The sequence below is a fragment of the Cephus cinctus genome, unplaced genomic scaffold (assembly GCF_000341935.2).
Source record: "Cephus cinctus unplaced genomic scaffold, Ccin1 Ccin1_scaffold1163, whole genome shotgun sequence".
NCBI lineage: Eukaryota > Metazoa > Arthropoda > Insecta > Hymenoptera > Cephidae > Cephus > Cephus cinctus.
The window spans coordinates 279,903-300,453 of NW_014333653.1; the positions used below are offsets into that span (position 1 = coordinate 279,903).

At 36.2% G+C, this 20,551-nt stretch overlaps 4 protein-coding genes across 11 annotated transcripts; 2 read left to right on the forward strand and 2 right to left on the reverse strand.

Moving 5' to 3' along the window:
• Positions 1–9,377: 9,377 nt before the first annotated feature.
• Positions 9,378–11,896, reverse strand: LOC107272308 (pre-mRNA 3'-end-processing factor FIP1). 2 transcript variants are annotated; one of them, XM_015749333.2, is made up of 4 exons: positions 11,513–11,896; positions 10,285–11,250; positions 9,870–10,204; positions 9,378–9,800 (listed from the first exon to the last, which is right to left on the reverse strand). In XM_015749333.2, the coding sequence occupies exons 1-4, from the start codon at positions 11,690–11,692 to the stop codon at positions 9,680–9,682; spliced, it is 1,602 nt and encodes a 533-aa protein (XP_015604819.1). In that variant the 5' UTR covers positions 11,693–11,896; the 3' UTR covers positions 9,378–9,679. The 2 variants fall into 2 exon arrangements, with proteins under 2 accessions (XP_015604819.1, XP_015604820.1); XM_015749334.2 differs by having other exon boundaries at positions 9,378–9,794; positions 11,513–11,895.
• Positions 11,897–12,475: 579 nt separating this feature from the next.
• Positions 12,476–13,946, forward strand: LOC107272400 (tail-anchored protein insertion receptor WRB-like). Its single transcript, XM_015749518.2, has 4 exons — positions 12,476–12,817; positions 12,892–13,057; positions 13,133–13,200; positions 13,277–13,946. Exons 1-4 carry the CDS (start codon positions 12,746–12,748, stop codon positions 13,466–13,468), a joined length of 498 nt encoding a protein of 165 aa, XP_015605004.1. The 5' UTR covers positions 12,476–12,745; the 3' UTR covers positions 13,469–13,946.
• On the reverse strand, positions 13,875–19,255 carry LOC107272399 (coiled-coil domain-containing protein 6). Its single transcript, XM_015749517.2, has 6 exons — positions 18,999–19,255; positions 17,391–17,931; positions 17,042–17,177; positions 16,837–16,964; positions 16,529–16,638; positions 13,875–16,386 (listed from the first exon to the last, which is right to left on the reverse strand). Exons 1-6 carry the CDS (start codon positions 19,218–19,220, stop codon positions 16,234–16,236), a joined length of 1,290 nt encoding a protein of 429 aa, XP_015605003.1. The 5' UTR covers positions 19,221–19,255; the 3' UTR covers positions 13,875–16,233.
• LOC107272401 (nuclear nucleic acid-binding protein C1D) lies at positions 19,182–20,528 on the forward strand. Of its 7 annotated transcripts, XM_025089670.1 has the most exons (4): positions 19,623–19,701; positions 19,786–19,830; positions 19,965–20,191; positions 20,259–20,528. In XM_025089670.1, the coding sequence occupies exons 3-4, from the start codon at positions 19,978–19,980 to the stop codon at positions 20,450–20,452; spliced, it is 408 nt and encodes a 135-aa protein (XP_024945438.1). In that variant the 5' UTR covers positions 19,623–19,701; positions 19,786–19,830; positions 19,965–19,977; the 3' UTR covers positions 20,453–20,528. The 7 variants fall into 7 exon arrangements, with proteins under 7 accessions (XP_024945440.1, XP_024945441.1, XP_015605006.1 ...); XM_025089672.1 differs by lacking the exons at positions 19,623–19,701; positions 19,786–19,830 and adding an exon at positions 19,182–19,318; XM_025089673.1 differs by lacking the exons at positions 19,623–19,701; positions 19,786–19,830 and adding an exon at positions 19,204–19,318 and having other exon boundaries at positions 19,973–20,191.
• Positions 20,529–20,551: the final 23 nt, after the last annotated feature.

Below are 20,551 nucleotides of genomic sequence, written 5' to 3' on the forward strand. Positions count from 1 at the left end.
TTTTAAAAAAAAAAAAAAAAAAAAAAAAAAAATTAAAATTCTTCATCAACTCTCGGAAACGCCTTGCTCCTTCGATTCGTATTTGTTTTCCCGACAATTCGACTTTTTTGTCTCGTATCGATTGGTTCGCGCGTACGAGAGCATTGGTAACTTTTTACTGTCAAATAATATTCCCAGGCGAATTTTCTAAGCAGATTAAACGCGACGCGGAATTTTTTCCTTTCTTTTTTTTTTTTTTCCTTCGTTTTCCTCTTTTAATCGGAGCGTGCGCCAATGATTATTTCTCTGCGACGAGTTTCGTTTTAAAATTTTTGTTTCTTGTTTTTTTTTCGTCCATCTTTTCCTCTCGCTACGTTCCGATGTCAACTTCTTTCGCCTTTTCTACGTAAAATCTTGGTTTTTTTTTTTTTTTCGCGATTTAGAAAAAGAGGTCCCACTGCCTCCCTTCCCTCCTCCTGTCCCCCCTTTCCCGAGCCGCAATTTTGTAAATTGTGATATAAGTAAATAACAAATGTGTATAGGTCCCAATTCGACGATTATTTGTATTCCTCATTATTCCCTCCTTTTTAACGGACACTGTGAATATTGTGTATTATAATAATTACTAATTAATTAAATTTAACCTATGAGTTACGTTCTAACGCCGCGCCCCGCCCGAGTCGATTTCATAATAGATGCACATTAATTTTCATCATATCCGTTCCGTAACCCTTGAACACACAGAGGAACCTTTTATACAGTTAGATAACGCGTCCCCTTTCTCCGGCCCCCCCTCGGATATAAAGATTCATTACGGTTTTTCCAATTGTAAAATATTAACATTTCGACCAAGACTCCCATTTCGATGGATGAAAACCGGTAGTAGTTCAAATTCCATTCACAGCGCGAGTCATGATCATCGCCTTCGACCCCCCTCCTATGACCCACCCCTCCAAGGTCCTTCAATGACCCTTGAACCTTGACCAACCTCCCCGAAAGGCCATTACCAGCCGATTCCATGAGCCATTTTTTTTTTCATGGTGCATACTTGAATATAATTGAACTTAATTGTATATTGTATAAATGGTAATAACGACGTTCGCAAAAAGAAAAATCGAAATAGCGAAATCAAGAATTGTTCAGCTCGCACAACCACGTCTTGTAAACTAAATTGTCTCTTATCCTCTTCTGTCCTTAGAATTGCAAGACAAAAAGTTTCCTCCTCCTGGACGCACGTTGACTCGTCCAAAAATCTTCTCTCTTACCACGTGCCCGTCGATTCGATCTTTCATTTCACTTGTATTATATATATATATATATCGACTCTATCTCGACGCTTGAATAAATAAAGATTTGGCGCGCAAAACCAGCGGAAGTCCTCTGGCAGACATTTCGAAAAATCCCAAGGAGCGGAAGTTTACTTCCGGTCCGTTCGTCCGTAACAGTAGATGCGTAGTGTGCAGGGAAAGAGGATCAGTCGAATTTGAGAAAAAGTGAAGCCAAAAGCACATTTAAATAACGCGCGACTTTTAAGGGAATTTTAAAAAATTGTATCTCGACTTTGTAAAGTGAAAATTGTACAGCGTGCTTCGAATTTTAGGTAAATCAGAATTAAAAGAAAAACTTTATAATCGTTCGCCCGACTAAAGCTATTGATTGATTCTATGAAAGTTTTTTATTCGATTTATTTTTTAACGCATCTACGTTATGTAAACCACGTGGCGTTGTATTTTAGAGAAAAAAAAAAGATACAGACGGACGTTACTTTATCTCACTGTCAAAAGAGACGTCACTTGTAACCCTTTCACCCTATGGTGCGCAAATTGTAAAATATTTTCTTTAAACTAGAGAGATAACGATACGAGTAATAAATGGGGGGGCCGCGACGATAAGGAAAGAAAAGAGCGAGAAAAGGCAATCGTAAAGAAAGTATACACAGAGGGAAAGTAGTAAAGAGAGAAGAATATGTAAAGAGAAGAAGAGAGAGCACGGAAATGATGTAAAAGAAAGTGAAAAAAAAAAAAGTCACCTTGTTTTTGTACAGAAAATAAAATACACGAAAACGTAAAAGAAACGAAGGAAATCCATAATCGAAGCCACGAACCGTGATATATGCTGTAAAAAAAAAAATTGTAGAAAGAAACAAGAACTGCTTTTAAAAGAAAAGAAAAAAAGACGAATAACGTCTAATCCACAGCGGCGATGAGGAAAGGGAAATAATGATAAATTAAAGAAAACATAAAGAGAGCAGGAGGAACACATCTTTCTTTGTAAAATATTGTAAATAACGATTTATTAATGAAATTGACAAATTCCTAGGTGAAACCTCTCGGTCTCGCTCACTTCTCTCTACCGATCCCCCTCATCTGCCCGAGCCCCTCTTCTCTATCCTTTTGTAAACACTTTGAGGTTAGGTCAGACGCCTCCATAGGGTGAACCCGGGGAATCCCAAGGAAAGGAATCATATAAAGGTGTATGAAGGCGGTTGCGAGCGGCCAGCGCGGGAAAATTTGAAAATGTCTGCCAGGGCTCGTTTAGTCTAGATTGCGTGAATTTGAAAAAAAAAAAAGTATATAAAATGCAAATATGTGAAACTACGTGTACAGTGCGGATATTAAACTTCCCTTATCATCAACCCCCCCCTCTATCCCCTCTACCGCCCTTTACCCCTTGACCCCAGACAACCGAATAGACAAGACATTCCAGCTATATACGAAATACAGGCAAAGTCCGACAGGAAGCATCGGCTATTATAACCGACCTTTTTCTTTTCTTTTCTTTTCTCTTGACATCGTTGAATAATGAAAATGGCGCGCGTAACAATTTTCTTATTTAACGATCGCAATTACGGGATATCCGTTACAAAGGGTACCCCGCAACCGGACGCTTTTGAGGAAAAAGAAAATAAAGGGAAGAAAAAAAAGCGACATTCTTATTCTTACTGTTCACTTATCCCGTTAGCGTTAGTTCTTCTTTACTTATCATTTGTGTAAAAGTCGCCGCGTCATAGTTTGTAAATTAAAGAGAACAAAAAATAGATAGAAGAAGGAACGAGCAAAATGTTAACGAATTGTAAACACATCATCCACGAACGATTCACATGTACACACCATATATAGTAGCCACTAGGAATAGCCCCGTACGTATGTATGACGAAGGTTGAGAAATGGAGAGGCTTCTCTCGTGGCGCTCGAGTCGACGTCAACGTCGTTGCCCGCGAAGCTTCTAGAAGCTTCGACTAGCGAATTGAAAGGAAAAAATAAAGATACGCGCAAACGGTCGGTACGCGGGAAAGTAAAGGGAATGGAAAGTATATATATATATATCGCGAAAGAAAGTAGGACGAACGATACGAAAGACCGAGGATGAAGAAAGATTTAAAGAAAGAAGGAAAAAAAAAACGAAAACGACCGCAAAATCTCTCTTATGTCTTATTAAACTAAGATTATCGATTTACTATGTTTAATATTACGATTATTATTATTATTATTATTATTCATCGCTATTACCTATTATTATTAATTATTGTATGTAGTTTTGATTAACGTTTCCCCCCCTCCTCACAGCGTCTCTTTATCCTTTCCTTACTCGTTCATTTGAGAATAGCAGCATCCATTATTGTCGCATTCCCCCCCTCGCCCCACCCTGTGAGCAACTGACAGGAATGTAAAAATTTGTTTTCTTATTTTATCAACTTCACATTGATTATTCATTGTTCTTGCTTATTACTGGGCGTACTGTATATGTATACATATATGTATATGGCTTTGTTCGATAATATATATATATATATGTGTAGATATATACTGAATAAGGAACCTCACACGTAACGCTTTATAAATACGGTACGATGTCCCTATTATTTATCTGAATTTTTTTTTTTTTTTTAATTAAAATCCAAAATTCTCCATCATCCGGATCAATTCCATCGTCCTATTTAATGTCGTCCTAGTATGAACGTTAGTAGTACAATTATATGAAAAAAAAAAAAGAAGAAACATCTTTGAATGCTATCTCTATTATCTACTTAAGCTCCTCGTGAAAAATTCTTATCGACTTTTTGATTATAAATAGTGTAAATTTTTTATATAGCGTGAAAGCGAATTATCGGCCGAGCCACGATGTATGTAGAGCGTCTGCGAAAATATGAGAGAGAGGAGAAAAATTTTACGGCGTTGCCACAGTGATGTATAAACGTTAAGGAGGTGACGTAAACGAAGGTACGAGGTAGCACAGACGGGGGACGTTGGAGGAATGAAAATTTCGAAAAAAAAGGCTAAGCCCCGTTTTTGCGTTTGAAATGTTATACAGGCGATTATACTTTGGATTTTTATTCTTGCCCATTTTTTTTTTTTCCCTTTCTTTTTGGCTCTATAATCCGATAAATGGGAAAACGAAAGGATTGTCTATGGCCGTGACGAGCTTGAAGAGTTTTACCAAGCCGCCATTTTGGAGAACATTGATTATGTCAGTATTTGTAATACTGATTGACTTTGAGCTCGTCGCGAAAACTGCGTTTTTTTCTGTTGCGCCTTAGAAAATAATTTTCGACGATAACAATAATATTCACGAACGGCGAAAATAAGAAGGAAAAGAGCAAAATTTTATTTGTCAGAACGTAGAGACCATGGAGTCCTTTTTTTTTTACTTTATTTTTTCTTTATTTTTCACTTTTGTTTCATCATTCTATCCTGGCTGGTCTTTTGTGATGGGGAGGGGAAAGAAATGTATTTTTTTTCTTCTCTTTATCTTTCTCTCTCTTTCTTATCGTGTCCTTGTCACTTTTCTTCTAACGAAGTAAAGATACGCGTGTCCGCTCTCTTCGCAAGACGCAGAAAAAAAACAGAGAGAACGCATAGAAAGGATTGAAAAAAAAAATTATGCTCCCTTCCAACGTCTAGAACAAAATTGATTTTGTCCAGTTATCTTTTCTTATTTCTCCACTCCCTTTCGGTTTCCATCTTTTCTTTTTTTTTTTTTTTTCTTTTGGTGTAAGTATATCGCAATGTAAAAGGTAATCCGAGCGACGCCGCATTATTATTAGGAGCGTGAAAAAAAAAAAAGCATGCGTGTCGTACGCGACGACACGATGGGATGGCAAAATATATATGTGAAACGAAACGTTGCCAATTAACAAGAACAGTTCGTATCGTCTCGATCTTCAACGAATTAATCTCGAAGTCCAATCAAATTCATATAAAGCGTAAAGAAAAGCGAATCGTACTCGCGTAAAAATTGTATTCGGCCCGACACACCGTAAACCTCGAACTCCCGCTAGAGGCGCTCTCGGCGCGCGGTAATATTTGAATCGCGATACGACGCTTCGAAGTATCTCACGAAAACATTTAACGAATATATTAATAACTTTTCCTTGCTTTTCTCATATTTAAAGGATAAAGACGATACGCGTTAGTTTTGTTTTATTTGCGACGGGCGCATCATACCCCGGCGAGACAATGGCCGTGATATAATAATACATGTAAGTGGGCCGATCGTCGGGCATTGTCTCCCGGCAAAAAAAAAAAGCATAAACGATTAAACGGATTAAGTAACGCTATAAATATTGATTATATATAAATATATATATATATATATCTGTATATGTATATCTAAAAAAAAACCTTGAACCTATCGCTATATGATATATATGTAATAAGTACTATTTAAATATTGTAACAATTGTATATGATTTTCCTACTACACGCTAATTGTATTATATAAAAAGATCTGCGACCTCCCACTTGTAGTGTATACAGATACATGTACACAAGCGCAAAAAAAAATGGTGACACATTCTCTCTTTCTTTCTTTTTCACATATTACACACGTGCGTACGAGATTCTCTCGATTTCAAAAAAAAAGAGAAAAAAAAAAAAACTGTACACGGATTTATTGGCGCATACGAGAACAAGCGATTAATTATTAATTACACGGGATACGTAGAGTAAAGCCTAGTACTGATGTGATTGGGGGAAAATTCGATGTTTTTGAGTGTATAAGAAAAATTGTCGTAATGGCTTACAAAACTTTGTACGGATATACGAATATCGTTTTGATGTACGGTTTGCATTTGATCGTCGACGCGGGAAATTTGAATATGACAATTTTACTCGATCACGAAATTTTTCGAATTACACGTTATGCCGTGACGGAAAATTCTACGTGGACTGTCCGTGTCCATTTTTTTTTTGTCACTCTTTTTTCTTTTATATAATTCTTCATAAACACGCTCTTGTCTTTTACTCGTGTTTAAATATGTATTGTCTCACTTTTTCTCTCTTTCTCTTTAACCCTCTCTGAATTTCACATGAAAATCGGTGAACGTCAGCGGGGAATGGTGCGCCCTGATATTAAAGACTGATGTACAGTAGCGCGCTATTCTCTATTAAGTCACAATTTTTCAATATACACGAGGAAACCCAATAATAAACGGATTCGTAGGGCTGATGGTATATATATATACATAAATAATAGAAATTGTCATCGTCGACTCGTATTGCATTTGTCCTCCTATTTTTTTGGAACTCTTCGTTACCGTCATTGTAAAGAAGCACTTGGAAGAATTTTTTTTAATTTTCGAAAAATTGTGTTTATAAATCTTATAACGTCTAATCGAATTGTACGCATCTACTGTGTGAATAGTTTAGAATAATTAAATTGTAGGACGATTAGTGTGTCAAGAAGAAAAAAATGGTTGCATCTAATCTGAATGGAAGGACGAATTTGATTTTGTGAATTTGAAAATATGGAATGGGATGAAAAAAAATGGAATGAAAATTTGTTAAATTTATAATCGATTGGAATCGTGAAGGGGGTCAGCGTACGAGTCGACGATCTGACGATGTCTTTTTTGACATACGGTTGACAGAGGACAAGAAGAAAAAAAAGGGAAAAACTATTATTATTCCATGTAGCAGATAATTAGATAAGTGGGACGAACAGAGAGACATACGGAGGAAAGAAAAATTGCATAACTTGTATATTAGTGTATAGAATGTAGAGAACAGCAGCATGAAAGAAAAGAAAGAAAAAAAAAAGTAATAATGCAAAAAATATTGCAATCGATGAAATAGCCACGAACGGGGGAATAAAGAAACAAAGTAATAATATTATAATAATAATAACGGGATATTTAAAGAAGAAGAAAAAAAAAAAGCGAATCATTTTCGACAATGTTTTTTACAAACAGAGCAGAGCAGCGCGACTAGTTACGTCATTGTAAACATTTTTAAAACGTTAATCACAAAGTGAACACGATATAGCATTATTTCAAGAGAGCCAGTTTTCGTCTTATGTGCGAAGAGAGCAAAGAATATGGAAAATTCATAAGGCACTGATTGTACTGCAAACATAACCCCCAAAAAAACTATCCCTGTGCACAACGAATGATCGAAAGACGTTTTCTATCCTCCATATCGATAAAAAAAGTATCCGTCATATCTGAACAGACATTTTTTTTTTATAAAATTTTGAGTTTTGGTTTAATTCTGATTCTACGATTAAACGTGATTAACGAATGGGGAGGGGACGGGAATAATAAAAATAAAATGGATTTTTTTTATTTTAAGGTCAGATTGACAGTTTTTTTTTTCATAAAATTTTCAAAAACTTTCTTTTTTGTTCCCACACTTTCGCACTTGAATTTTATCTCACCCTGTTCTTCTACGGTTGTCGTTTGAGTTCAACGAAGTTTTTGTTATCGACACTGTCGCTTTCTCCGTCGGTAAATGAAGATTCGTTTGTTTTTCTTTTTAACTGCCAAACTTTGTCGTTCCCTCCGAGTATTCTTCGCACTAGCACTCATTTATACATAGAACGTGACATTTCCGAGAGTATTAATTAAAAGGAAGACGAATGAACTTCTCGAGACTATTGTTTGCGTGAAATTTTGAGCCAGATAATTTTACCACCTTATTGTTACTGCATTTCTCAGCATATACACAAAGGACACAGAAGACTAGAAGCATACAGACAGTCTTAACGAGGTTATCCCTGGAATTGGTCAGTACGGAAAAACCCGGATATCCGCGTTCACTCTGAAAACCCAAGACCTCGGATAATTAAATAAATAAAGTTATACATAATCAATTACGTACGAGTTATACATACTTCAGTATAGTTATAAATAATATTTGTTCGTGCTAGAAGCGGCGTATATTAACGACCTTAGACGCAGAGTTGGATTAATTAATTAATTAATCGTTACGAATAATTGCATATATATATATATACATAATATCATTTTTATTTTGCTCCTTTCTTTTTCTTTTTTCGCTCTATTACGTTCCGTAACTTTTCTTCCTTTCTTTTTACTTTTTATACACAGCATCGCAAAAGCAAACAACTACACCTGCCATTGAATCTTAATTTATTTTTTTCATCGTTCGCGCCAAAATCACCTCATTTTTTTTTTCAAAATCTACGTATGGCAGTCCGCAAGATTTTTTTTAAGCTAAACAATAAAATTGACCCTAGAGAAAAATTGCCAAAAATTTGGATTCCGATTGTATTTTCAAAATTTTTTTTTTTCAAAAAATTCCTATCGCGAAGAGCCGTACTAGCATCGCTATTGATATTCCAGTTTTTTTCCTAAATTTGTTTAACCCTTTCTTAGTAGTTCACTCGTGAGTAAATACACAGGATAATAAAGTCATCCTTTTTCTTTATACACGATCGTTAATCTTTCTCTCGCCATTGGTCATTTATTCACAAAAAAAATATTCAATCACCATTTCCAATTTTATCACCGAACCACTCGTACTTCCCCTCCCCACCACCCCTCACCGCTACAAAAATTGGTAGTACACAAAAGAAAGGAATAAAAAAACCTAAGAGAAAGAAAAAGGAACACAGAGAGACATTCGAAAGATGAAAAACAAAAATGGTAAAGAATTAACGGTAATCTAAATGTAACATGTATATGATGGCTGTACAAATGTAACATTTTTTTCCATTATGTATGATGATGATATGACGATGATGATAATGAAAAAAAAAAATTGGAAGATTTGATGCTAAAAGTAATGGATGAACAATTCGAAAGATTATGCATATAATAACGCATGTGCGCAACGATCGATGTGAAGACGCGAATTTGCTTCGATCATCGATCGTTTGATTCACCCGCGCGAGTGATTTATCAATAAAACTACTATTACTCTTAATTATTATGAAATACCATTTCTGTAATAACATTATGATATAAAACCATACATTGAATGGCAATTGCTACCTGTTTTGTGTCCTTTATAATTCGTTAGTTATTTTACCCTGTCCACACGTTGTATCTACTGCGCATGCGCGTCCCACCTGTTGCTTCATGCAATTTCTTACCTACTGCCAGTTGGACTTGGGACGCGTGTGAGTAGGTGAGTACGAAGAATAAATATTGTTTTCTCTTTTTTCTTTTTCTTAGAAGTTGTATTCTTTAAATTGTACATTGGATCGTGTAATTGGCGAGTCAGCATATACTGGAGAACCCTGCTTGATACTTTATCATTGTGCTTAGGCAGGTAATTGTCTTTTTCATTTAATCGGCATATGTACATTGTTATTTGATGTGACCATTGTGGAAATGGGTCTGCCATCGATTTTTTAAATTCTGTTCTCTATGTAAATGTTAATGTATACTGCTCATCCATACGAGTCGAATAGGACTCTCGAGATGAAAATGCCGATAATACAAAATTGGAATTATTATTCACTCGCTCTCTTCCTTGGAGCGTTCACGCTCGGAGCGTCGAGATTTCTTCTTACGTCGACTAGGACTGCGCGACCTGGATTTGTGTCGTCGGGAACGTGATCTAGAGCGATGCCTATGCCTAAAAATTGGAAGAGATGCACGGACAAGGTTTAAGTGTTGTATTTTATAATAGAGATCTTTTACGTACCTCTCCTTATGTCGGTACTGCGAACGTGATCTGTCTCTTTCTCTGTCATCTTCTCTTGCTACGGACTCTCGTTCTCTCTCACCTCGATCTCTCGTTACCGACTCACGCTCTCGTTCTCTTTCCCGATCGCGTTCACGAGTTTCTCTTACTACCGGTTCCGGTTCCCTTTCCGGTCTTTCTCGTTCACGTTCTCTCTCACGTTCCCTGCTGTCTCTTGGTGGCATCAAAGGTGGAATTGATATCGGTGGTACCATTGTTGGTATCGTTTTTGGTCCAATATCTTTCTCCTCCTCTGTTTCCGTTAATGGGATGGCTAGGTTAGTTGGCTGCCATGTCTGGAATTGAATCGATGGTATTGTTTCAGTTGGATTTACAAAAGAGAGTATGATGGTTAAATGCTGCGAAAGGACTTTACTGGATCGTTGCCCCATTGACTGTCCTGGGTTGGCTCGTAGCTTTGGTAATATGGATCAGCTTCTGGTATGTAGAATGGTGCTGGCTCTCCAGGATATCCTGGTGGAGGCATGTCGAATGGTGGTGGCATTCCTGCTCCTGGAGGTGGAACACTCATATCAGGGAAGCCTGGCTTCCTGGAGTACTCTCTTCTGTCTGCTGTCATTACTTGTATTACGTTCTCTTTGGGTGGTGACTTGTCTAGGTTTCTTCGGGAGGCCAAACCTGAACTTCCGATAACGTCTATCGTGCCAGCCATTTTTCTACCTGGTGGAGGACCTGCTCTTTTTGGGCCCATGATACCCGAGTATTTACTGTTGTCATTGGTTATTGCTACTTGTGGTACTCTCATTCCACCGCCCGGGTTGCCCGCACCGCCGCCGGCATTTAAAATTAAACCCACTCCTGATTCGCTGCGCATTCTCTTTTGACGCTCGCAGTATGCGCGCCAAGTCTCCTCGTTAAAACCGTAATTAAAATAGTCGGTTATATCGGCACCGGGTTGTCGCCAGGGCTTGTCCTCCAGTTGATCCAGGTTAAATTCATGTGCTGGCATTCCATTGATCACTCCGATAGTTTCGAATTCATCTATACTGAACTTTCCAGGCTGTTTATTTAATTTGTCTGGTACCCCACTAGCATTGGTCAATAATCCACCGCGTTTTATATTTAAACTTCCATAGGCAGGAGTTGACTTAATGTCACCAATGACTACGTGAACATCATCGTCAGAATCTGAGTCACTGGCTGCTTCGCCATCCTCTTGACTCGATGGTTCTTTAGTTCCATTTTCATTTGCCTCGGGATTAATGCCATCCTTATTTTCCATAGATGATGCTGCTGTTCCAGCATCCTCTCCAGGAAGTGCTAAGTCATCCATCGGCAACTTTCCATCATCCATACCGGTAAGTTCTCTACTATTGGTTGCCTAGAAGAATAACAATCTTTTAAAGAGTACGAAGCAAAGCTCTTAAAGGAATATTTCTCCTTGCATCAGTATAGGTTAACCTATACCGATAATACTATTATAAACCCTCTAAGTAGATGAACTAAATAACAAACACGTTTTTCATATAAAGAATATGGATGGTTTTATCAAGTTATCAATCTCTGTCATTCTAAAAATTATGTAGTACAGTATAGTTAGAATTGTTATGGCTTAAAGAATTGAGGTTATCTCCCAAGCATACCCCTGGTGGTCCATCAGGAATATCTTCCATTTTCTGTTCCTCTTCATTTTGCGATTCCTCCTGAGTGCTTAGAGGTGTTGTTTCGACTTCTAAGGCTTCCGACGGCGTATTGCTCGTAGCAGCTTCTTTGCCGTCAACGGAATCCCCGTAAAGCCATTGATCCTCGTTCTCGTCCGCCATTTCTTTTCTAAGTACTTTCTTGACAACTATTCTATCAACAATCTATGAGCTCTACGTAAACTACTACAAAAGATCCGATAAATTGTAAATACTAATTATAGATTAAACGGAGAATATATTAATATATATTAATCATTGAAGCCGTACATAGAACTTAAAGAAATAACGAAATACCGGTAAGTTATTAAACCTCTCCTGTTCAAAAGAATCAAATGGTTGAGAACCATCGGTGAAGCTAGTAATTTTCTATTTTTGATTTTGACGAAAATTTATAATACCAATCGCAGTTTTGACTTTTCCATGAAAATTGTAAAACGTCCAAAATGATGACGCTGTTAATACTAGGAAATCGAATTACCACATAATTAGTTTGATAAATTTAAATTACCATTCAAACATTATTTTACGTGGAATATTCAACAAAAAAGCTTATATTCCTCTGAATTAAATCTATGGATTATATGATCCATCACCTTTAAAAAAATGTTGACGAATCAAACACATATTCTTTTAGAACGTTGTTTCATGATTGGTCTGATCATAAATTTCATTTGAAAGCATAAATATGGGAGAGCATATGGGAGAAAGTGACAGAGCAAAGATGAGAGGGAAATTGCCAATGAGTGATTTTCATGGTTCAAGTTTTATTTTGGCGTCGACGTGCCACCTGAGCGGTGAGCATTCGAGCAGGGGCGGCTGATAGTCCAGTGGTTAGTACGGAAGTTGCCGAGCTTTCGTAGGAAACTTATGTTTCTGTTATTATCCACGTTTGAGATTTGCTTAGAATTTATGTTCGACCAATCATAAACGTAAAATTAGTTCAAAGCTCCTCCGTCCAGGGGACGCGTTGACAGTGGAATACACTCGCTTTAGAGTGCCACCCGGTATAAATTCAGGCATGAGCCATGAATTTCGACCATGACCTACTCATCTCTGGACAGATCACGTGTCCAGAAGTAACCTCAAAAAAAATATACACTAATCGTTATGTGCTAGTTTATTTATTAGAGCGATACAGACAATTCATCTTTTTATTATTCTAAAAGAATCGCAATGAGCTACTTGATTGCAATAGCAACGTTTAATTGCTTTTTAGATTATATTGCTCCGATAATTATTAAATTTGTAAGTCATTCAATATCATACACGGTATGTCACAATTAAACTTGAACATTATAGTTAAAAATTTTACTTTATAGATATTGTTTCGACTTTACTCTGGAAGTAAATGTGATCGAATATTACGTGATGATTTGTTGAATGTGAGACAGGAAATGTCTGGTATTTCAATGGTCGATGAGTTTTCGAAGTATGCCAAACTTCAACGCAAATATAACAAATTGGAAACGGAATTGAAAGATAATGGTAAATTTTGTCTAAGAGATCCGTTTTTTTTTTATATCTTTTTGTAATATAATAAGAAATTGAAATTTTTTGTAGTGAATGCTCGAATGTCCTCTCGAATGAAAGCAAGATTGATTATAACTTATGCCTTTAGTATTTTCAATGTAAGTATACATACAAAAAAAAGTAATCTATATGTAATACCTGGTAATACTTTCATTTGCAATATCATACTTACAGGCACTGGTAACTCTGTTCCTCTTATACTTGTATCGCAGCGAACCAGTCGTTATATTACCAAAGGGTATTTTGTGGCCGTTTCAAAGCATTTTAAGCTGGCCATGTTCTCAAGATAATGCTATTTCTTTAACAATCTGGATTATGATTTCAAGATTAGTTGTATCCATTTGTAAAAGGGCAGACGATTCTTAATATTTAATATTTTCCACTAATTATTTATATTAAGGTAATGTAAATATTTAAGATATTCATAGAGAATAATTTGTATCTAAATTCATGTCCCATTCATTTCTAATTTGACCATTGCTCATACTCTGCATAACGATCAATGTACCACTGAGTATCCTGAGTAAAAAAAATTGTAAATTACAGAAATCTCAAAGGGATAGTACATAAATGTTCATAATCATTAAACATTTGAATAGTATATACTCACGTGCATACATTACAATTCATCTATTTGCAACCACATATGACAATTATATTCTCGATACAATACATATAACTATTAACACAGCAATTGACTTTGAGTTCTCAAATGTCTCAAAATCAAATTTCCTTTCACCAACACTATTAAATAAGATTAAGGCTCAACGAATAATAGCAAAAAAGTGGGTGTATTTCGTAAAAGCATAATAATGAGTAAAATACATAATATATACTTGAGAAACATATTTGCATATAATAATTATAATTATCAATAAGTAATATTGTGTTGTAACAAAAATCTGTATTATTTATGTCCCTTTCGTACCTCTGTGCTGTTTCGTACAAACAAAGTAAGCAACGCATAGCCAGGTATTAATATAATGAAACATCCACTTGACAAAAAAAATCGAGGCACAAGTGGTGTAAGTCTTTTTTTTATTATCGTTATCAATTTAATTATTTTATCTAGTTGCTGCATGAGTGTTTAATCATTTTTCATATATCTGTCTTACACCACTGGCGCTCATCGTATCTTCTACCCCTTGTAACAATCTTTTACATAGTCCTACGTGTCAGATCCAATATTACCACAAGTAAAGCGCGCAAAACGTTGACACTGGCTCATGCAGACTCATAAAAATCCAATAACCATTTAATTCTTAATCCTCATTATCTGCTTGTCAAGGTTTCACGCGCAATACATGCGTAATCCCGCTTATAACGCATCGTACAAAAAAAATAATAGAGAGAAAGAATCGTATGCAATTTCATTAGTCCTAAGCACCAACAATAATGGGTAAATTATCATAAAATGTGATACAACCAAACGATGCTTTTCATTCTTCCATCACCTATGCACAAAAGTGAGACCTATGCTAAAAGTACAAGAAGATGCAATACATTTGCGTCATTCAGATTTCATTTTTACTGTATTTGCGCAATTTTTTTGCATTGACAAGCGATTCAATTGCATCCCCTGTTATCAATAGGCGTGACGGAACGTAGTGCTTTATAATCGCACTGTATAACGACAAATTGGGTTACTTTCTGAAAAGCAATCAATTAAAGAGGAACATTAGCTTGTCAGGGTTAAATGTCTTTTTGAAAATGTACCATCACGTGACACTTTAGAGCTCTAGTATCTACTCGCAGTAATCAGGACTATTACAGACATTTAACAGCATCTTACGTTTCTAGTAGCCTTGGCTGATTTTTTAGCGCATACGATTTTTGTCGATCGGTATCTTTTTTTAGATATCAGTTACCATTTCAATCTTACTAACCCTTGAAATACTGTGACGATTCAATTAACATGAAATGATAATTTCATTTGGATAATCCCCCTCAACAACTGGGTTGCTGTAGAATTTTCGCTAAGAATAATATACCCTAAGAATCGTGAGACAACAATTTTTTGTTCCAACGAACATATTTTGACGATATCGATTACCCAAAAATCAGCCATCTCCTCCACCTTCTCCCTTTCATTCGGTGCTTACAACATTATTAAATTAATACAATTAAGTTCGACAAGAACATTACTTCGTTATCCTAGTAACAGTTTATAGCGAGTGTTAACGTATTTGAGACATGCTTAAAATATTGTGTTTCGAGACATTCTTTTTTTTTTTGCTTTTTCCCTGGGTTTTCAAATCTTAGTCTCTCTATCACTCGTGGGGTTGTAAGTAACGTAGCGTACGCTGCAAGTTTCTTTTTTTTTTTCTTTTAAATATATATATATATCCTAGCACCGATACGTCATCCAAGCTGCATAAACGTTAAGTTCTCATAAATCCTAACGTCAAATCGAACAAAATTAGATCCTCGAAGTCACATATCTTGACTGCGAATCGGTAAACAGAGTTTTAATTACTCGGACGAATCAGGCGAGCTTACAATTACCACAACTATACGCTCTCACAGCAATATGCAATTGTTACGTATCCGAGCTATGATAACGTAAAGGAAATTTAAAAAAAAAAGATAACAAATACAATGTGCGCCGAATTTCTCTCGTATGCTTCTCTTTTGCCGAAAAGTGTTAGGCTTAAGTCTCGAACGAGAGCAATTTCGAATAACAAATTATAGATAAAATCAATGAAAAAGACAGAGACGCAAGAAGGCAAAATAAGAATATAAGGAATTTAGTTGAAACGGCTGATTTCGAACTGTTATAAATACTGCCTTTACATCGTATTACCATATAGAATATCGTAAGCGACTCAATACATAGTTCAGTAACCATAAGCTGCAACGCACATAGTACTTGCTTATTAATAATACACTGAAAATATTTCCATAGAGTTTAAGTGGCTCGCAATCGATAGCTAATCGTGTAATATCGTAACGCCTATTGGCACGAGCTCACGTAGTACCGGATTTACGTCGTTGCAATATGATAGTAGCATTAGTAGGTAGCGTGAGTTGCACCAATTAATGAAAAAAAAAAAAAGAGAGAAGTACGTTGTAACAATACATTATAAAGTGAAAAAAAATTCGGTTCACAGAATTCCAGTCGTTCCGTTAGTTTATGTCTTGGCGATATCCATGGGTGATCCGCCTAATGAATTCGTCGATGGGGTTGCCAATGGATGTCCACCAGGACTCACGATAGTCGGTGGGATTGCTGGTTTAACGAATCTATCCGATGTACGCCTTCCGGATGGTGCTACAATGTGACCCTAGGATTCCACAATATACCTCATTTTATACTCACTTTACTGCAAATCTTTTCTCCATCAATGCTTATAGTACGTGTTACCAATTTTACATGGAATAGAGGGAGGAATTTAATTGAGATTAATTTGCGTGTTTCTTACTTACCCCTGAAGGAGGAGACGAACTGGAAAACGGTAAAGTTGTCGGCTGTCCACAGGCGTAACAACGATTGGCATTGAAACTTTCTCGTGATGAGGAACCTACTACGTTAATACCTGTTGATTGTAACAAGGATTTGCTTTATTAAATTTTTGTTTCCGGTTCAATGGGTGTGTGCATCTCTAGGTTGCAGAATTATAAAGATAAGGTTGTATCTCGAGATTTCTTTGTTAGTGCGCTCAAATGGTGATAAGGGAATGTTACAAGGTGCTTTTCAAAATTGTTTGATTTTGTTTAATATGATTTAAATGTACCTGGACTCAGAGGCCTGGAGGAACTGGGCGAAGGATTGTAGGGCACTGGACTTGAGACAGTACGATTTCGGATGTTGCCTCCGGACATCACAATTTCATTGTAGTGGCGCTCTTCTTCCATTTCCAAGCTGTTAATTAAGTTTATGATTAATGAAGTGTTACGTGGATGATTGTCTTTTTTGCCGTAGAGATTGATTAGTTTTACCTGGATTCTGATTCGGAAAGATGTCTGCAAAGGGCTTCTCGTCTTTCTACCTCGAGCTGCAACTTCCTCTGGAGCCTCAGATTCTCTTCGCGAATTTGCTTCTCCTCGTTAACGTATCGCTGCATCTTGACCGTATCTATTTCAAGTTAAACAATGTATCTTGCCATATAATAAAGTATGTATAGGGAGTTACAGTTTGGTTGCGAGCCGCGATTTTCCTCTAAATGAGATCACTTATGAGAGGAATAATGAATTGAAGATATGACTTTCAGATATAAATATCGCTTTGGCTTTATGGTAAAGGGTGTCATATAATTAATCATATATTTATTAAGGTAATGAAACTTACGTTCTTGTTGAGACATCAATAGAGTGTGCCTAAGTCTTGCTACTTCGCTTCTCAATGTTTGAATATGAGTGCTCAAATTCGTAGCAGTGTCTCCATTGTTAATTTCCCTGGGTGAAGTCGGATCGGACACAGGTTGATCTAATTTAATCTGAAGCATTCTTTTTTCTGCTTCGAGCTTATCCATTCTTTTCCATAGCTTGTTGACAAGAGCTTCTTGTTCCTGTTCAAGTGTATTCTCCAATTCTACTTTCTCCCGACGCAACTGCTCCAAATTGCTCTGCTTTGCTAATGTTTCCGCCTCTAGCTTTTCTATCTTTCGCATGAGCTTGTTCACGAGACATTCCTGCTCTTGTTCCAATGTTTGCTCGAGCCGGCATTTTTCTTGGCGCAATTGATTCAACTTTCTTGACAAATCGTTCGTCAGACATTCTTCCTCTTGTTCGTAATGGTGTGCCAAGGTTTCCTTCTCTTTCTTTAGAGCTTGTATTTTCTTCAGCAATGTGTTACTAATGAATTCTTCCTCCTGCTCAGCTTTGGCTTGCTGTAAATATTGTCTAATGTAAAAAAAGTTACTGTATACAAAAGCCCAGTGTGCCATTCTATTATTATTTTATAAAAACAGTATAAGCAAGAAACTGCCTACAAAAAATTATAAGAGCTGATTTGGTTTAATTAAAATCTAATTAGATCTGATCAGATATCCATTTTGGAAAAATTGGATCATTCAGATCAGATTGTAGATCTGATCAGATCTGTTTACATCTGATGTGAAAATTGCGTAAAACTGCAGAATACGAAGGACCCTCTTGAAGGACTACATATAAAAGAAAATGAAACAATCCCTAGCTAACTTCAAGAAGGGATCGTATTTTGCAGTTTAGCCAGAAATTGTTCCAATGTTAAGTTAAATCTAGCCTGATCTTATCAGATCTGATTTGATCTAATAAGATCAAATCTCATATAACAATAGAACAATTTTCAAATCAGATATAAGCAGATCTAGTTATATTTAACAAGATCTAAAATCTTATCTAAACGATTTAGTTTTTCCAAAATGGATATCTAATCAGATGTAGTTAGATCCAAATTAGATTAAATTAAATCCAATAATTTTTTTCTGGATGTTCCAAAATTATATCCCAAAGACAAATAATTACAATTTCTTTGCCTTTATCAAATTTGAATTCTGAACTTAAAATTGGAACAATTATTCCCAAATTCATACTATCATTAATAATCCACAAAGTATATTTTATCAAGATATCAATGTTACTTTTAGATATAGTCAAGCTGCAACATCAGACCTTGGATGGATAACAAATTTTATTTCATCTGTCAGAGTTGGAATCTGCTCCCAGAACCTAACTATGCAAGTATCCCTCATACGTAACAACCCAAGTTGACTTACGGATAAGCATGAATTGTATCATTAGTCGCCATAAAAGGTTAAGTAGAACGCAGTCAAAGCCAGACACAAGGTAATCGTGTAATGTATACTGCATGAAAAATGTCTACTTTCGCTAACTTGACCCGAAAATAATAATTGGTGCCGGAAAGGAAAGAGTTTGAGTTTTTGCGTATTAGCAGGGCTCAGGACAATGAACTTACGATGATGACAGAGGCTTGGCGAAGACCACGGTTCTCTTCTTGAAGAGCCTTCACTCTCAGCTTGTACGTCTCGAGCTCGACCTTGAGGACCCGGTTATGCTGCTGCAGAGATTCGATCCTCTTCTGCAGCTGCTCCCGGGTCACCGGCGACGGAGGCATCATAATAGGTCCCCCGTCGATCGAGCTTGAGTCACTCTCTGATGCACTATCGCGGTCAGCCATTTTTCTCGGCGAAATATCCAAAAAATTTCACTTTAATGCTGTTTTTTCATCTCCTGCAGTCACCAACACGTAATCCAGACTTTCGTCTATAAGTCACTGTAAGTATTACTTCAACAAAATCACATTACTTTCCAGGAATAATGAGAATTATGCGACACTTTGCCGCATAAACATGTGCTCTAACAGAGGCGGAGGCGGATCAGCTGTTTAATCGCGCAGCGACTATTTTAAAAAAACCGATGCACGCCTAGGGTTCGGTAATAGGCTGAATTTATCTCAGAACAGAACCCGGAACACTGCCGCCTAGCGGATTTTAGAAACGGACATGAATTTTAAGGTACGTTTCCACGTCGACTTAACTAGTAAAAGACACATATTTAGATAAATCAGATCTCTCATTGGTCGGCATCGTTTATAACATGACCGTCTGGTTTCTAATAACTTTTTCACAATGACCGACTAGTCTGTTGGACGTGAAAAGGTACCTTTATAATTGTTGAGTATTTCTTTGTTGATTGCCTTTGAAGTTGTTACAAAGTTTATGATTTTTATTGTTCATATAAAGCTACACGGTGTGGATTCTTTCAACAAAGAATAGTTACAATATAGGGTGAGAATAGTTATTGTTCAATTATTATTAGTGGAATGTTATTGGAGAAAGTTTAAATGCACGTCGTATTTTGTTGACAGTCGGACATTAATAATTCTTTAATTCTTGCACATTTCTTTACTTAAACTTATCAGTTTCACAGGAAACATGGACACGGATTTTGCAGAACTTTCCAACGATGCAAACCTCATTGCACGAATGACACAGTTTGGCAATGCATCGGAGAATATACAAAATTTTTTGAAACTATCTAATGATCCAAAATTATATGATAAATTGTCTAATTCAGAAAAGATACAATATAATTTGTTAATGTCGTTTAGTATAAACAGTCTGTTTTGGATGTACTTACGTGCTGAAGGTATGCAACAGAAATATCCTCATAGTTTCTCTTTGAGTAACATAAAATAATCAATTTATTATTGCAGGAATTGATCCAACAAAGCATGAAATTAAATCTGAAAATGATAGATTGAAACAGAGCATGGCCCGTGCTAAGCAGATTAATGATAAAAATACTATAATGCCTAGAGTTAATAGAGATGTTGCACAACGATTTATAAGAAGCGGATTATGGGACGCTAAAGACAAAAGAGATAAGGATAGGAAAATGAAAGACTAATAAGTAATTGACTTTTGCAATAATGTATTGACATATTTGAAAAATGTATATAATAAATTTTATAAATTTAGTATAACTGGTTTATTTGCGTTTCTTCAC

Bases quoted from the DNA above. Each gene is read 5' to 3' on its own strand.
- LOC107272308 (XM_015749333.2), bottom strand. From the start codon at position 11,692: ATGGCGGACGAGAACGAGGATCAATGGCTTTACGGGGATTCCGTTGAC. The intron at 10,205-10,284 runs GTAAAGTCCTTT...ATTCAATTCCAG, and splicing joins GTCAATGGGGCAACGATCCA to ACATGGCAGCCAACTAACCT. The intron at 9,801-9,869 runs GTACGTAAAAGA...TCCAATTTTTAG, and splicing joins CAGTACCGACATAAGGAGAG to GCATAGGCATCGCTCTAGAT.
- LOC107272400 (XM_015749518.2), top strand. From the start codon at position 12,746: ATGAGCTACTTGATTGCAATAGCAACGTTTAATTGCTTTTTAGATTAT. The intron at 12,818-12,891 runs GTAAGTCATTCA...TTTACTTTATAG, and splicing joins CTCCGATAATTATTAAATTT to ATATTGTTTCGACTTTACTC. The intron at 13,058-13,132 runs GTAAATTTTGTC...AATTTTTTGTAG, and splicing joins AACGGAATTGAAAGATAATG to TGAATGCTCGAATGTCCTCT.
- LOC107272399 (XM_015749517.2), bottom strand. From the start codon at position 19,220: ATGGCTGACCGCGATAGTGCATCAGAGAGTGACTCAAGCTCGATCGAC. The intron at 17,178-17,390 runs GTAAGTTTCATT...AACTTGAAATAG, and splicing joins ATTGATGTCTCAACAAGAAC to ATACGGTCAAGATGCAGCGA. The intron at 16,965-17,041 runs GTAAAACTAATC...CTTAATTAACAG, and splicing joins CTTTCCGAATCAGAATCCAG to CTTGGAAATGGAAGAAGAGC.
- LOC107272401 (XM_025089672.1), top strand. From the start codon at position 19,978: ATGGACACGGATTTTGCAGAACTTTCCAACGATGCAAACCTCATTGCA. The intron at 20,192-20,258 runs GTATGCAACAGA...TTATTATTGCAG, and splicing joins GATGTACTTACGTGCTGAAG to GAATTGATCCAACAAAGCAT.